The sequence below is a fragment of the Saccostrea cucullata genome, unplaced genomic scaffold (genome assembly GCF_032062105.1).
Source record: "Saccostrea cucullata isolate Sc308-1 unplaced genomic scaffold, CSIRO_AGI_Scuc_v1 ctg72, whole genome shotgun sequence".
Lineage (NCBI taxonomy): Eukaryota > Metazoa > Mollusca > Bivalvia > Ostreida > Ostreidae > Saccostrea > Saccostrea cuccullata.
The window spans coordinates 135,494-152,038 of NW_026918900.1; the positions used below are offsets into that span (position 1 = coordinate 135,494).

The 16,545-nt window shown below is 31.7% G+C and overlaps 2 protein-coding genes across 2 annotated transcripts; one reads left to right on the forward strand and one right to left on the reverse strand.

Annotated features, from left to right (window-relative positions):
• The first annotated feature begins 1,395 nt into the window (after positions 1-1,395).
• Positions 1,396-3,660, forward strand: LOC134274967 (uncharacterized). The gene is made up of 3 exons (XM_062757215.1): positions 1,396-2,056; positions 2,309-2,437; positions 3,213-3,660. The coding sequence occupies exons 1-3, from the start codon at positions 1,396-1,398 to the stop codon at positions 3,602-3,604; spliced, it is 1,182 nt and encodes a 393-aa protein (XP_062613199.1). The 3' UTR covers positions 3,605-3,660.
• An 11,132-nt stretch (positions 3,661-14,792) lies between these two features.
• Positions 14,793-15,580, reverse strand: LOC134274976 (uncharacterized). The gene has a single exon (XM_062757225.1). The coding sequence runs from the start codon at positions 15,578-15,580 to the stop codon at positions 14,990-14,992; it is 591 nt and encodes a 196-aa protein (XP_062613209.1). The 3' UTR covers positions 14,793-14,989.
• Positions 15,581-16,545: the final 965 nt, after the last annotated feature.

The following is a 16,545-nucleotide window of genomic DNA, read 5'->3' on the forward strand; positions in this document are numbered from 1 at the left end:
CTTTGTTTTTAAGAGATGTGTGACATGTTATTTCAGAAGAAATAAGGAACTTTTATTTGGATATAAATAAGGTTTGGTCATGTAATCATAGCACATAAATCACCATTATTCCAACAATGTCTTGGAAAACTCGCCTTTAAGACTACAAAAATATTTTCATTGGATCTTTTGAATTACAATTTCAGATTACCTGTTTGTCGCATATAAATGGTCTCTAACATTGTGAATTTACAGTATAAAAACAATACGAAGACGTGAAAATTCCTGAGTTCCATCCTATTGAATCAGCTATATATGGTGTCAGAAAGTCTCTTCCTTAATTTGTCTCTAGAAAGACTGGTACAAACTGATAAAATGTTCATACGTTTTGATACTGTTGCTTCTTGTAAAAATCCATAAGGGAACAAAACAGACGAATTTAATATCTTCATGTAGACCCCTTCCTCTACTTTCTTGTAAAATGAACGGATGATGAATGTTAACGTTCAAATCTGATGATAACCTACATATGTTCATCGCATCTTTTGAAATGTTTCTTTTTTCTAACTTGTATTAAGAGCAAAAAGTTTATTTCATGCACAATATGTATTATTAGTGTTGTTAGTTATAGTTGTTGAAAGACAAAAGAATTTTGGGGCTGTAGACGTCACTTCTTGATTTTATATTCTTTTTATCAGAAAACGAATTCGAACTTTAAAATTTGTTTATAAAAACTTAATTCAGTTTCATCTGCGTTATAGAGAAATTTACCCAATTATAGTACTCTGTATATGAGAGAGAATACTTTGGACTGAATTTAAAAAAAAAATGGGTTAATGGAGATTTAAGAAATGAATGAGAGAGAAAACTTTCAACTGAATAAAAATGTTATAATGGTTTATTGGAGATTTTAATAGTTTTGAGTCACGCCGTGTTAGTTAGTGGGTCGAGAGAAGGCAAAAGAGGTTTTTTTTATAGATTGTTCAGGTTTTTTTTCACAAAAGGTTTAATACAATTTATATTAGATTTGGTAAAAACAATGGACTTCAATTTTCATTTCATGAAGTAATAGTTTACTAGCAATTAAACTAATTGGAGCTGTATTGATTTAAATGTATATCTTGATTAAGTCTGTGAAGTATAGACTCTAAATGATTTCCTTCCGTCCGTTTTAAGTTACTTGTTTTTAATTACTAGACCTCTGTCACAGGATATCACTCGATGTATTTTTGGCCAGTATGGTAAGATCTTCCATACAGTGATACAGGATGGGAGTGCATCAGTATTACATTTTAGATGAACTTTGCTTCATTTCAAAGACCACCCTCTTTCATTCTCAGCCCAAAGTTCAAGTGTTTTTTTAATTCGCTGTACCTATATAAAGCCAGTACTGATAAATAGTGTAGTTCGACCAAGATGTTTCCACTGGTAACAGCGTTTTGTATTTCGATATGTTTGATAAATCTGACTATTGCAGAGTCAGGGATATCGAACACAACAGAAAACACGGGTATAGAGGAACCAAAGCTTCCGCAATTGGGAACAGACTCTGTTGTTTTAAGACAGCTCTTAAATCAAGAAACCTTAATTCGCATGTCTATGACGAAAAATGTCCACGCCATGATGAAAGATATGGTTTCCTTGAAGGAGACTGTGTTGTCTTTACAAAGCGACATGTCCACAGCTAAACAAACTGCTAGAGATGAAAGGGTCAAAATGGAAAAAGAAACCGAGACTCTCAAGGATGAAATCCAGAAATTGAAAGAAAGAAATGAAGTTCTCGAAAAGAGACTTTCAGCGCAAAACGCTACAGACTTCAGGATACTTGCAGAACTTGAAAAGAGCTCGGAAGATAGAAAAAGACTTGAAAAAGATTTGTGGACTGGTCAAGAAAAGTTTGAACGGAATGCAAGCGAAATACTGTCAGATTTAAAGATACAAATACGAGTATTATCAATGAGTTTAATGGAGCTGAATAAGCATGCGCAGGAAATTGACAAGACGGTTCCAGAACTAATAGAAAACAAGTACCACGTTCTCTCTGAAATGATTGCCAATGTTTCAACTTCTCTGTTAGGTAGGAATCCCTAACAGTTGGTCTTATTTTTTATATTTTCTTAGATATAGGTATTTTTTTTTATCCATAAATACCTTGATCACTCTTTTTAACACAAATATTATTCTGCATCGATATATGGCAGTAATTAACTGTGGTGTTTTTGAAAAGTATGATAATCAACAAAGCAAATTGAGCAGGGTTTAATTTCTTTTCTTTGCAGAAAAGGGTTTATTGGAAAAAAAGAGTATAATTTGAAACACTTTCTTGTAGAGGAAACAAACAGAAGCCTGAGCAATATAAAAACAGACTTGTCGGAGACACAGCTCGACCAGTTGAAGTTGTCTGCCGCTGTCTTGTCTCTCGAATGGTTCCGGAACAACATCTCAAGTGGAGGGTTTGGTAAATATGTTTTCATGTAAAAAAAAAAATCACTTTCATTTTCTCCTTTATTCTTTATAAATATCGATTGTTGGTAAATCAATAAAATCTTATATAACTTTACCTTAGAACGCTTGCTAAAAGTGGCTGAGATGTCCCTTGTTCACTTCTTGTTCCATGCACCACGTCAAACCATTAAGACGTTATTGTCTATTAGGATATAGGATGTTCCCTCTCCAAACTCCCTGCTATAGAAGGGAAAGCTATGTCTTTCTGATGAGACCTTAAAAATCGATGTCCTTTGTGAGATTAGGCCTTGCCACCTTAAAAACATATTGCTACGATCGTTATCTTCATGCATAGTTCAAAATTTGACACCACCTAAATTAAAAGATAAAATTCCTCATTATGAGGAAATTATGTTTAAGAATGCTTATGAAACATTGTATAGACTGTCTTGCCCTTAAATTTCAATAAAACATCTTTTAAACTCTTTACGAATTGATATGGAAGTTTATGAGTAAAGGTTAGACAAGACCATGTCATTATATGAGCTATCAACGATGATTTCTAGCATTGGTTAATTGTGTAAGTTCATGCTGAGTAAGTCTTTTAGAAGCGGTGTTAAGACCTTGAAATTATAATTTTTCAAGGTCAATTTTTTCCTATCTACAGAATTGCCATGGGTATAAGTGTATTTTTCCTCGATAGTCTTTTCAGAAGATTATTATCTTTTAGATTTACGTTCCGAATACTTAAGAACTACATTTCACTGTAAGAAATATAACGTTTTTAGATGTTAGTGAGAGAATCGGCTTTACCGTTGGCACAACATCAGACAATAGATACTGGGGATCTGGAAAACTTGTCTTCTCTAGCGTGCTCTTCAACCAGGGACAGGGTTATGACGCATCTTCCGGAATTTTTACAGCCCCTTCAGACGGAACCTACGTCTTCTACGTCACAATCACAGCTTACAGCTCAAACACAATCAATGTGGATATCGTCCACGACAGGATCTCCAAGGTCAGAGCGCATGCGTATGGTTCGACCTCCCATCAGACGGGAACCAATATGGCGGTTCTAACCTTGAAGCGTGGAGACAAAGTGTGGGTACAGTTTGCTTCTGGTGGCGGATATTACTCTGATTCTGTCCCAGTAACCACCTTCAGTGGATTTATGATTTGAAGAAGGCAAAACTATTTCTCCCGGTTTTAATTTATGAAAATAAAGCCTCTTAGTTATACAGTCTTTTACTATGATCTTTTCTGAATGTGTCCCAGTATGTGATTCATGTCTAGGTAAATTATAAACAGTTTTTTTTCCTCCTTCTTTGATAGTATAAGGCACAGAACTGATTTCAAACAAAATTAGCAGAATTCATTTATGCCGAAGGAGAATTTTTTTCGATAAAAATAGAGTGTGTTTGATTTGACATGAAAATTACACATAAAAAAAAGTAACACGATTTACTTATAATTATGAAAGAGGTTGTATCCTAATTCAGATGGAGAGACTTAATTTAAGATTTACCCTATCATGACAAGGAGCTGCCAAGAGTTTTAGACAATTAACTGTGACCGGCCAGATTGGGATTTTAATTCCCCCCTGGCACCTAATCTCACCTCTGACGCTTTTGAGGTACCTGTTTCCTTCTCTCGCGATTTTTATTGTTTAAAAACTTTAAATGGAATTAAAGCTTTAACATACTTGTTGGGTTCGTTCATATCTTGCATTTGCATTTTTAAACAAGAAAGTGACACAAACACGAAGTAAGAAAAGCACCTCGTTCCTTGGGTTATTTTTTGATTATACAATGCATTGTAATTTTCAGACTTTTTCAAATATTTCAGAATGGTATTTTACATGTTCAAAACTTTTGTAATATATGTATTTTCAGTATATGTTTCAAATCAGTTATTTTTTTTATATTGTAAAAATATACATCTGCTGATTGAATTGACAACATGAACAATGATTAATTTGTTTCAAATAAAACGTTTTTGTTTTTTATATATTTAAATTTGTATTTTAACTCAGTTAAATTCAAATTGGTCCTTTTAGTTTGGATGGAATAGGGGTTTAGGAGGTAAACTTTGTAGAAAAAAGATTGGTGCAAGCAGTACCACTTTTTAAAACAAATTATCCAGGGAAAGAATGTTCTTTATGCTATCCATATGCTCAGAATGAAACTGTTTAATCATATTGTTTCCCGCAGCTTCGTTATTTTTTAGCCAGAATACAAAACTAAGAATGAATGTAGTTGTAATCAGTCAATTATTTAAAATAGTGCATTTTTTAATAAAAAAAAATCTTCAAATGCATACTAAAGCACAAGTAATAAAAAAAGAGAATGAAATTTCTAAACAATAGTCGAACAATTAATGAACCAACATTAATTATGATAATAAGAATACCTGTAATATGATATTAATAAACTGTACAAAATTAACATGAAAGAAAAAAAAAAAGCTGTAATATATTATACAAGTATAATATTAATGTGATAACATTATCATTTTCATTTCTCATAAGTCATATTAACTTGTTTCTATTATAGATAAGCTTAATAAGTTCTTACAGATAGTATTCATAACTCTGTTGAATGGATTTCGTAAATCCTGATATGCTGAACAATCAAATAAAAAATGGATTTCGTCTTCAACACTTGAAGATAGTAAATTTAGCAAGAGGATATGAGCTGATTCTAAAGTCCGTAAATTATTTCAAGGATTACTTATAACAGAAAAAAATATGTACAGAATTTAGATTTAAAGAGGGCATATGATCTGAGCTTGCCAACTTGCTTCCCTACAACTTATCTGATGCATCTTGTGGCATAATTTATTAACAACTATATTGAAAGACGATATTTTCATCATGTACAAGATGTTATACTAGAATATGTCTAGTTTATTTAGAATGAAATAAATACTACTGCTTTGGGTACTTTTTTTTTATTATTATTTAATGCATTGTTTTCTTATATAGCAACATTCATAGGAAAACGACCAAGTTCGCCAAAAATTGCCGTATTTGAGGCATTCTAATCAACACCACAAATAGTTATCAAATGTTTATACTGGATAGAACTGGATTTATGGTATGATCAAAATAATTGTACTAGTGTGTGAACTTTGGGTTTTATGATTGCCAAAGCATTTAAGTATTTTGAAATATCTTGTAGAGATCAGAATGACAATTTGTAAATGAACCTGATGAACTGATATGTTGTTTTTTTAGGATCTCATCCGATTAGAACCAGCTGATAAATTGAACTCCTATTGGACGATGTTGCCTCTTCAATAACTTAATTGATTTTTATATTATAAGTGAAAAGTCATCTGGCTGTTTTTAAGCCATTTTTACACAATATAATCTTTTTTTCTTAAGATTGATAGTTAAGCAGTATTTATCACAGTTATCACTCAATTTATCAAAACATAGCTAGAGACCATCTTTAGTATTAGAAATTAACACTAAGTAATCAGCATACAATAGACAACTTAATGAAGACTGTCCCAATTCAACAGCGTTATCACTGTTATTATATAATTTGTTTATAAATCATTGATTAGAGTCTTAAGTAGATTTGGACTTAGTTTATCCCCTTGCCTGACTCCTACTTTTATATTAGTAGGTCTTCGCTTCATTTTTCTTTGAAATAAAGTTTATCCTCAGAGTTTTTTTTTCTCAGAAATATTTTGAATATCAGTAGTTTATTTCCATAATGTGAACTTTACTCTGAATAATGAATTCATATTTTGAATATGCATGTATTTTATATTATCTGAAGCAATAGGTATTCTGCACGACTTGTCCATCCATCTCTTTTGATTTGAATATACACCTCATCCCTCCCAGCCACCTTGCCAGGGGCAACTGGTAAAGTCTCCATATGCGTGAAAAAATTACTCCAACATTAAACAACGTTAAATATCTACTCGGATATCTACATGTATTAAGTTGATGGAAAAGAGATGATATTCGAAAAAAAATCTCTTTACTGAGTAAAAATTCAAATCCATTTTTGATCTATAAATTAAATCAATGATACATATCTTTTAATAGCAAGTCCAGGTATTCTTGTATGGATATGTGGTTCATATTTTGTGAAAAGGGGAAAATATAAAAGATCCACTATTTAATGTTATACAATTATGGACTTCAGTTCACTCAAAGTGAATGCACTGACACAGTCCTAACATTCTCTATCCAGAGTTACCTTCCGCTACGCTCACAACACCTCTGTCAACGCTCGTTGTACAAGATTCTTGTACAAATTTTAAACAGCGAAGATTCGAAATTTAAATATTATACAATTATTGCTGTTTTGAGGTCAATACAATGATTTAGCCATCTGAGGAGTACAATATAAAGGAGTGAATAGTGTACTTCGAAGATGGCTAAATCATTGTATTGACCGAAAAAACAGCAATAATTGTTTTATTAGCCTTTTTATATAGGATAGATTTTGAAAGGAATGAGTATTATTAGGGAAAATTGACAGCCAAAAAGTAAGAATTGTTATTCAATAAAAGCGTTGGAGGGAGGGGGGTCCCTGCATCCCCTCTTACCACCCTCACTCGAAAATGTATATTCACTTATCTTTTGTTCACATGAGAAAAAAGCCATAGTCCTTTGAATAGCTTTCCAAAACAATTTGTATCAATTTGGATTTTCCCGATCTATTTTTAGATCAATGTAGAGGAAATAAATCCTTGTATTCACCTGGAACGTCACGTGCAGGTCAATAAAACGTAGTATTTTTCTAACATAGTTAGATCTCAGCCAATCAGAGAGATGGAAATTGTTCAATCAAATAATAATATTATATATTAAATACGAGGGCCGTTTAAAAATTACGCGGACTTGTTGCACAGAAGAAATATTTGACGACATAATCGGACAAAATGTCACACATAATATAAAAGAATCTTTACTTATATGGTCTTCATAATTTCATATCAAAATGTTGTAAATTGGTGTCAATTTTGAGTCATTTTTCAGGACATATCATCAAGTCACGGAGCAGCAAAATCTCCGACGTCACAGGCATTATAAAAAATATGTGATTGAGCTTTCATTTTCTCAACATTTTCCCAAGAGTTCCTGTACAGTTTGAGTTACCTTATCTACTCAACATCCAAATACCATTTCTTGTCAAGCTTAAAATCTATTAAACAAATAAAGAATATTCTTTTTTTGTTTTAAAACCAAAAACTGCAGGTATTTATGAGATATAGGGTGATTTTGGTGACTCTTAATCACGTTCTTTACAGTCCGTATAAAGTTTTCGTCGATAATCTTCTTCCCGTTCTCCCGTATAGCCTTTTTACAAAGGTCTAACGGTCTAAAATTTCAATTTGCTATTTGTGGACGAATGTCAGGAATACACTAGTTTACTACATGTTTTATTATGCATATTTTGGATCTATGTTTGCGATATCTCAAGCATTACACATAATTTAACAAAAGTGTGGTGCGCCGTCAATTCAGGAGACGTCATTTTCATAGTCGTTTTCACGGGAATCGCATCAGAGAAAAATCACTATATTTCTGTTAGTACTTAAAATATCATGTCAGAAATTTAAATACATAATAACAGAACAATTTAAAGAAACATTTGAGAAAATTGTCGAAAAATATCGCGAATTATAGAAAATTAATGAGTTAAATATTGGATTCCGCATGCTTTTGTTTCAAATTTTTGGTCGTGCTCCGTTCCTCTCCATCAGCGATAATTTTAGTAGAATTTTTTTAAAATACAGAAATTTTGCCTAAAATTTATTGGAATCTTTAAGATACATATTTCTGTGAAATTTCATAACTATATGACGTCTGTAAGAGTAAATAATAGCACAGTCCGCGTAATTTTTGAATGGCCCTCGTACATAAAGATACTGCATATCCATTTTAAAAATGGGACTATTTAAATTTCAATTTTTTATGCCAAAAATATAATATATACTTCTTTTCATTTGAATTTAGAAGAAGACACCTTCAATCTAAAATTATAATTCGTTAGTCTAACAAAGATCGAGCTCTGATAAACTTTGGAATCGTCGTATGTGCCGTTATCAATGGGAATTGTCAGACGTTCACACGGATAAGTTTATCCAGTTTACATGTTAATCTGCTTAACCGTATACTGTATGTTTAGGATTTTCTTTTTTTTACTGTCACATATATATCTTTTATCTCATTCACTAAAACACTTTACATGTTTGCTCTCTCTCTCTCTCTCTCTCTCTCTCTCTCTCTCTCTCAATTTCAATTTTGATTTTTATTTTAATAATTTCTTAAAATTTTGACAAGCTGGAGATGCCGATTTAATAATTGGGTTCATTTCGAACTTTTTTTAAAACGTCTACAAATTTTTGCCATCTATCTCTCTTGAAAAAGAAAGACAGAAATTCAGTAAATACACATTCATTTGGCCATTCAAAAAAAAAAGGGGGGGGATAAAAATTAATAATTTTAATTTAAAAAAAATCACAGCTAAGGCTGTCCTGAGTCACAAAATGTTATTTTAAATTATTCCTTTATTAAACCAGTATTTCATTCATGTTTCTATTATTCAAAATCAAATCTTAGGATTTGTTCAGATATTGTTTATGCGAGCACTTTCGGAAAGATCTGCGATATTAAGATTCATATAAATTTTGTACATTGTTAAAATCTTGTAGGATATAGACAATATCACCTTATATTACATTTTAATATCTATTGCTAGCATCTAAATAACGAAATGCAGTACGGATGTCTTATTATTTCTAATAGATTTCATATTATTATTACATCTTGTAAATATGTATTGAAAAAATGATAAGGGTGGGATCAACCATTTGTTGTCTAATACAATCTAAATCTGATAAGGCACCCGGTTCTTAAACAATTAACCGTAGGAATTAACAGAGAAAATTCGTGTATATCAAAACATATGTTGTATTATCCCCTGCGTCAACCCCTCCATATCAGGGGCTCCTTAGGGGTCTTAAAAATAATTTTAACAATAAATACATGTAAATATCTTTTCACCAAAGAATATAGCAAATCTTTTATTAATGTTAGATAAGAAGACTAAATAATTATCTTCTTGGCGATGATTTAGCGATTTTTTTATTATCAGAAGTCCCTTTCGAACACCTCCTGAAAATGAACGAAAATTTTCGGTACAGGTGTGAATATTCTCATCTGTGTGGACTTTTATATATAACAGCCCCCTGTGCCCCTCAAGATAGAGTCTGTCGAGGACATGAGTAGAAGTTAAGACTCCGTGAGGACGCATGTACAGGTATTTCATTACTATTCTTATAATATTGGCCTATTTTATAGATCTTCAATCTCTGGTAAATTATTTTTAATTGACCAAGTTTTTACTGCAATACGCGCGTATATTCAAAGGCGGCTAATGTGTGTTTTATGTTATAATTGTGCATTGATATATATTGCTTACAACACGTGCTTTTTTAAGTGGTTGTAACCTGTTACATGAGTAGTAATTCAAAATCATACGAGAAGAAATTTATAAAATGATTACTTTTAAAACTTTATGCTGAAAAATATATCAATGTAAGCAATTATTGAAAAGTTTTATCAAAATTTTATCTTAAAATGTATTAAATTAAAATCATAATCAAATATGCAAAATGTCAAAGCAATCAAATTGTTAAAAAGGTGCATATTAAAAAAGATCAACAAAAGGTCTGTACCATCAAATTTTGTTGATACGTGTATCTGCGTAAAATCGGTTAGTGAATTGAAAACCTATATCAAGAACTTAGAATTGGAACAATGTCTTTGAAATTAGTTACTTATAAAAAGGAAATATTCTAAAATCAGAAAAAAATGTTTATTAATGATCTTTTCAATAATTTGTAATCAAGTAAAAAGTCATATTTCGAATATTATCTATGAATATATTTTTTCCCAATTAAGATACTAGTAGATCCGCGCCATAATGCTAAATAAACACTTCATTTGTTTGGTAATAATCATATGTAGGAATAAAAAGTTCTTTGAATAAAATTAGCTTGTATATCCAGGCTTTTGCAGGTATATTCTAGAAATGCCGATGCATTACTCGATGTCTCCTCTTTTCCCATTCTTAATCACCTGACAGGTTGATTTATAAACAGGTGAAGTTTCTGTTATATCGATTTACCCTGGGTAAGGTTCCCAAAGTCAGTGATAAAATTATCTTAAAAGTCAACACCGCATGATAAAACAGCTACAAAAATAGACTTCAAAATCAATAATTTATTAAATTATCATTTTATATCAAATTCAGAGGGGAAATTTGAAAATCGTAAACTTTTTTTTTTTTTGCCTTGAACAGCATGTGTGTTTGTGAGCGTATATGTGCGAGTGGGCATTGGAGGATGAACGTGTCCTAACTGCATGTATATTGTTATCCTATGTTGCAAGTGCACATTGGAGTGTGCATTTGTTTTAACTGTATGTAATTTGTTACTTATGTGCATTGGCGCATGTTGCTGCGGTGTTTTGCTTATAGCTTTAGAGAGAACATATTAAGATAGTTAGATAAATGGATTCCAATTCAACACGAGCCAAGTGTAACAATGCATAATTTAATAAGTTTTGTTCAGTCGGCTCGCGTTATGAAGGAATCCCCTATTCAACAACACAAGTTGGCCAAACATCCATAGCTTCAAATACATTTATTTTCCTGAACAGGTCTATACAGGAAATCCGACGAGAAATTCTGTCGTCATTCATAAAATTTGGCTTATTGGTTATGGTTTTATTTTATACATTTTGCCACTTATAATACAGCTTACATGAAAGTAACAGAAATATACTTCTGTATATAACCTTTTATCCCTTTCTCCTTTGCGAACAAGAACAGAAATCGAACACCATTTGTCCCCCCCCCCCCTTTTTCTCTTTTGCAAACAAGAGCGGAAATCGAACACCATTTGTTCCGCCCCCTTTCTCTTTTACAAACAAGAGCGGAAGTCGAACACCATTTGCAGACAGATCACGTGTGCTGTATGTAACAACACGAGATATACACGTTTTGTTCAGTCAGCTCGCGTTATTGAGTCTACAGACACATCAGATCATAGAATACAACAGAAGATGGCGTTTTTTTTTTATTGTAAATGTAGATTTAATGAAAGATTGCTTTTTATACCCTCGCTTGAAAAATTGGAGGGTATGTATATAGTGATTGGGATGTCTGTCCTATCCTTCTGTATGTCCATCCGTGCGTCTGTCTGTCTGTCTTTCTGTTACGTTTTGCGGTACCCATCTCTTAACTCAAACTCCTCTTTTACCACGGAATAAAATTTAATGATGCTTTTTTCACAGAATCTTTGTTATATATAGCCATTGTGCACCTCTCATTTTATTTTTTGATCTGATACATAAATTGGGTTTCCCATAGCAAAACATTGAATCTATCATTCTATAATATTGAAGGGTATATCCATCTCTTATCCACAGAATAAAATCTAATACAATTCTCTGTTATCCTTGGACTTTCAGTAAGGTGTGGTTCATGTATTCTCGACGTTATATAATTATCGTCAGAATTTACACAGCCTTTCATCCGCTGTTGAAATATACATGAGAGAGAAATTCAGGCGAATATCAACGAGTGAAGCAAGGATCCAATGACAGCTTCTCGTACGGCAAAGAGGTGGGGCGTTAGTCGTCTCATCGTTGTCAACAACATTCAAAGTTGCATCAAGAGGTGGGAAAACCCCCCACTCATTGATTTTTTTTTTTACAAGTGTTATTTTATCATTTTGTTGCATTGATAAGACTCCGCTTGAACGCACACAACACAGGTAATCAACAGAGAGGGTGCCATAGAGATCGTGAAGTCACAAGATCACAGTACAATGTAGTTAGGTACCAACAACAGAAAACTGCATACTAGTAGTTACGGTGCTGCTCAGTAATATTCTTTTGCTGATAAAATGCATGTTTTTAAACAATTTAAAGTTTTTTTGCTCATTTTAAAAATTAAATAATATAATTTTTTTTTAACCAATAGTTTTGACAGATTCTCCAGGTTTTTTTTTTTGTAATTTTTTTCTTTAGTTTGAAAGAGGGTGTTGCAGAAACTCGCGATTATTCCCTATATATCGAGAAGGACATTTAAATACCCTTGTTATGTCTAAATATAGATACAGCTACGTAGAGGACAATCTTTACGGCGGGTATTCCCTGCTTGATACAGTAAAACACTTTCGTCATTTTGCATAAGGGATGCCACGTAAAGCAGCATTTTACATCGAAAATATTTTTCATGAAATCCACAGGCTATATGACATTTTATTTGTTTCAAATTAAATAGAAATGACCAAAATTGCTGTATGTAAAAAATGAATAATTCAAACAATACAGTAATTTTATTTTCCAAGATAAAACTAAATAAAGCATTAGTTTTAAGTCACACCATATCAAAGAAAACAATTTAATCCTGCATTTCTAATATATAGATTAGTACTAAGTAATTGATTAACTTCTTGACATTCTCCCTCCTCCTCCTCCTCCCCCACCCTCATCTCTTTCAGTATATATATAATTACATTGCACACATTACATATAAAAAAAATATATTTTACTTTTTGGAAGCCCAAGTATTAACAGATGATGTTGCAGGGCTATTTAGAGTACACATTTTGCATTTCGTTTGGAAAATAATTTTTATTCAATTTTTGCGTTTTTCAAAAAAGAAACAAAAATCGGAAATGGCAGTTTTGAAGAAAATTCCTGCCTCTTTGGTTATATATATATTTTTTTCAGATAATGTTTATAAAAAGGAAAACATTTATTTTGAAATAATTTTCACATCATTTAACGGCAAATTTTTTATATTGTTTCTCGTTTTGCTTTATATATTCTTTGAAAAAAATTAATACGAGTTTCTGCAACATAAAAATTCTTCTTTCTCTCTCTCTCTCTCTCTCTCTCTCTCTCTCTCTCTCTCTCTCTCTCTCTCTCTAAAATTGTCAGATTTAACAATTTTTGAAAGCAAAGTCTAAAGTCTTGCGTTAAAGTTTAATTAAATTTTAAAAATTTATTAAAAATTTGTGATGATCGGTCTTTAAAAAAGCTAAAAAAAAAAAAAAAAAAAAGTACTCCCAAAATGCTGGAAAATGCACCCCCTCCCATGCCCTCCCCCTTCGGCCCCTTGGGCCTCAACCCCCCCCCCCCCCCCACATGAACTTCTGGATCCGCCACTGCTCATGTTATTAAATTTTTAACCAATGAGTATCTATCCGCCATTTTAGAGACGCTATTTACGTAGCGTCGAGAATGCCACGTCTTACATCATTGAAATCCAAGGATGACAGAGAAATGTACTGATGCTACTTTACAGATTCTTTATTACAAGATGCATTATATTTTTACTTTTTGGAGCTAAACGAAAATATATTTTTCAGATAATGTTTAAAGAAACAGAAATAATTCGAACATTTTTAATGTCTCTTATACAGTGACTGTTTATTAATGGAGACACACATCGTACAGCTATAAGAAACTTATACATTATAATATTATTTTTATCATTTATTCCAAGCTCTCTGATTGGCTCAAACTTGATCACATGATTAAGTATATAACAGCATAAAGACTTGAGTTACTATTTATAGAATCTGAAATGCATAATGACTTGATGAAATGAAGTTAATAAAACAAAAAAAAAATATATACTGATATCACAATTAATTGTATGAAAAAAAAATATATATTTTTTAATGTTCTGTAATTGATGAGACGTAACAATGCCTTGAATAAGGATCAATACTTTATATCGAAACATATTGAATATGTTTGTCAAAAATTGATACAAAACATAATCAAAACAAATGTAGTACATGTATTTTGAATATAAGTAAATCATCCAAATTACTCCATCGATATAAAGGAAACACGATTCAATAAACTGTTTAATTTATTTATAGTATTTTGATCTCTATTCTCTAAGGGTTAAAGAAAGAAAAACTTGTACCTTGTTCCCATTTTTTTCAAATTGTGTTTTGTCCATCTATTCAAAAAATAATATAATAAATGTAGCCCTTTCATTCGGTCAATCAAATAGATATATTTATCGACCTCACAGAAAAGCATATCGACCTCGTACTTCGTGCTCGGTCAGTTTGCTTTTCTGTGAAGTCGATATATCTATGGATCCACTTCATCAAAGGTCTATATTTATAAAGTATTCAAATATTATAGCCTCATAAGAACAAGATGTATCATTTACAGAAAATTTTCTTTTTTAGGCAGTTCGATCCTGTTCAGCCTAAGATCGATATCATTGAAAACAGTTATATGTAATTAAAATCTCCGAAATTAATGTTCCTGGTTCAGAACTTTTGGGGGAAAAAAAAAATAAAAGAAAAGCTTTTTATCGATAACTAATTGCTTGTTGAAAATAGAATAATAGACGGAATACTTGAATAATGAAAATATGTTAAAATGATACAGTAATTTCAAGATAATTCATAGATCTATACAAAATGAATTTTATAGATAAATATTATCTCATATCACATTATTCTCAAAATACAATCCGCGTGGGCTGGTTCTTCACTTGCATTTATTTAGATGTTTTCTGCCATTATTTCTGCGCGCACGTTTTTCCATTTTCTCCACGTAAGCCTTGACACGACTGTCCATTTTCTCTGCTTTCTTCCTCAATACATCATCTGTTTTAAGTTGCACTTCGTTGGCTCTCATGGAAATCTTTTTCAATAGATTCTTTTGTTTTAACCTTGCCTCAGTTATGCCTTTATCAATTTTGGCATTGAAAGTAGTTCCGGTTTCTTTTGGCGCCCACAGTTCACGTTTTCTTCTGATTTTAGGGCGGTACTTGAATTCAGAATTCTCCCAAAGACTTTCTTGCTGGGCATACCAATACTCTTTTTGGAAAATGAACGGTGGTACCCCTCCACTTATCAGCGTCTTAATGATGTCATGGGTTCCGTAAGCCAAAGTATTCACACAGCGTTGATCCACACCACGATTACCATATGTAATCGATGGGAAATAAATAAAATCTTGAGAAGTAGGTTCTTCCGTCAGAACCTTTTCCTGAACATCTAGGCCGCGTTTTGTTAATATTCCTCTCATAGGTTTGATGAGAGGCAACTTGGGCCTTTCATTTTCTGAATTTGCCATTGTATTCTACACTGTGTGTAGATTATTGTGACGTAATTGATTGTGACGCCAATTGATTGTGATTATGATATTGTGTAAAATATTTTGTGCCCTAAAAAAAATCAAAAAAATACAGAGACATTTGATTTTTTAAACTTTTATTCTAATGAAAAAAATATTTTAAATATCAATATAAATGATAAGACACTGACAATATCTTAATAAATCATAAAAGAAGCTGAATGTAAACAAACACATTCTGTCCTGAAATAAGTATGTGTATTAATTTGGTATATGATTATCAAAAATCCTTACGCTAATGAACTATGTTCTTTTTATGAAGTTTTCAAAGTCATTACTACTAATGTTTATTTTATTAGATAAAACGTCGTTTTTTTTTTTTTGCTTCATTTAGCGTTTGTATTTCTCAAAAGCATGCTTAGTTTTCGTAACTTTAAAATGGCGACTATGGGGTCAGCATCCTGCCTTGAACAGGATCACAAAAGCCGGCAATTGCTCTTTGAGCAATCAATTTTTAAACGTTTTTTTTAATTAGCTTAAATATGAATGAAAAATGTGTTGAAAAAAATCACATATATAGGCACGTATTAGTTTACAAACCGTAAATTTTTCATTGTAAGTATAGTTAACGATTCGTTAAGTATAGTTTTCATGTAAAACTATATTTAACGGTTGTTAACTATAGTTTACGAATGATAAAAAAAAGTTAAATTAGATTTTGTTGAAAAAAAAACGTTTGAAAGTATAGTTTACAATCGTAAACTATAGTTAAGAGTTGCAATAGTTTCACAAATCGTGAAACTATATTTATCAGATCGTTATCTATAGTTAACGGTTTGTAAACTATAGTTTACAAATCGTGAAACTGTATTTATCAAAAAAATCTACGTTTTGCAATCGCAAATGATTGTTTTCAGTGTTAAGTATAGTTTACGGTTGTGAAACATAAATCGCGTTAAATGTAT

Excerpts from the sequence above, each read along its gene's own strand:
- LOC134274976 (XM_062757225.1), bottom strand. The coding sequence starts at position 15,580 with ATGGCAAATTCAGAAAATGAAAGGCCCAAGTTGCCTCTCATCAAACCT.
- LOC134274967 (XM_062757215.1), top strand. The coding sequence starts at position 1,396 with ATGTTTCCACTGGTAACAGCGTTTTGTATTTCGATATGTTTGATAAAT. Across the intron at positions 2,057-2,308 it reads TGTTTCAACTTCTCTGTTAG|AGGAAACAAACAGAAGCCTG; the intron begins GTAGGAATCCCT and ends ACTTTCTTGTAG. Across the intron at positions 2,438-3,212 it reads CATCTCAAGTGGAGGGTTTG|ATGTTAGTGAGAGAATCGGC; the intron begins GTAAATATGTTT and ends TAACGTTTTTAG.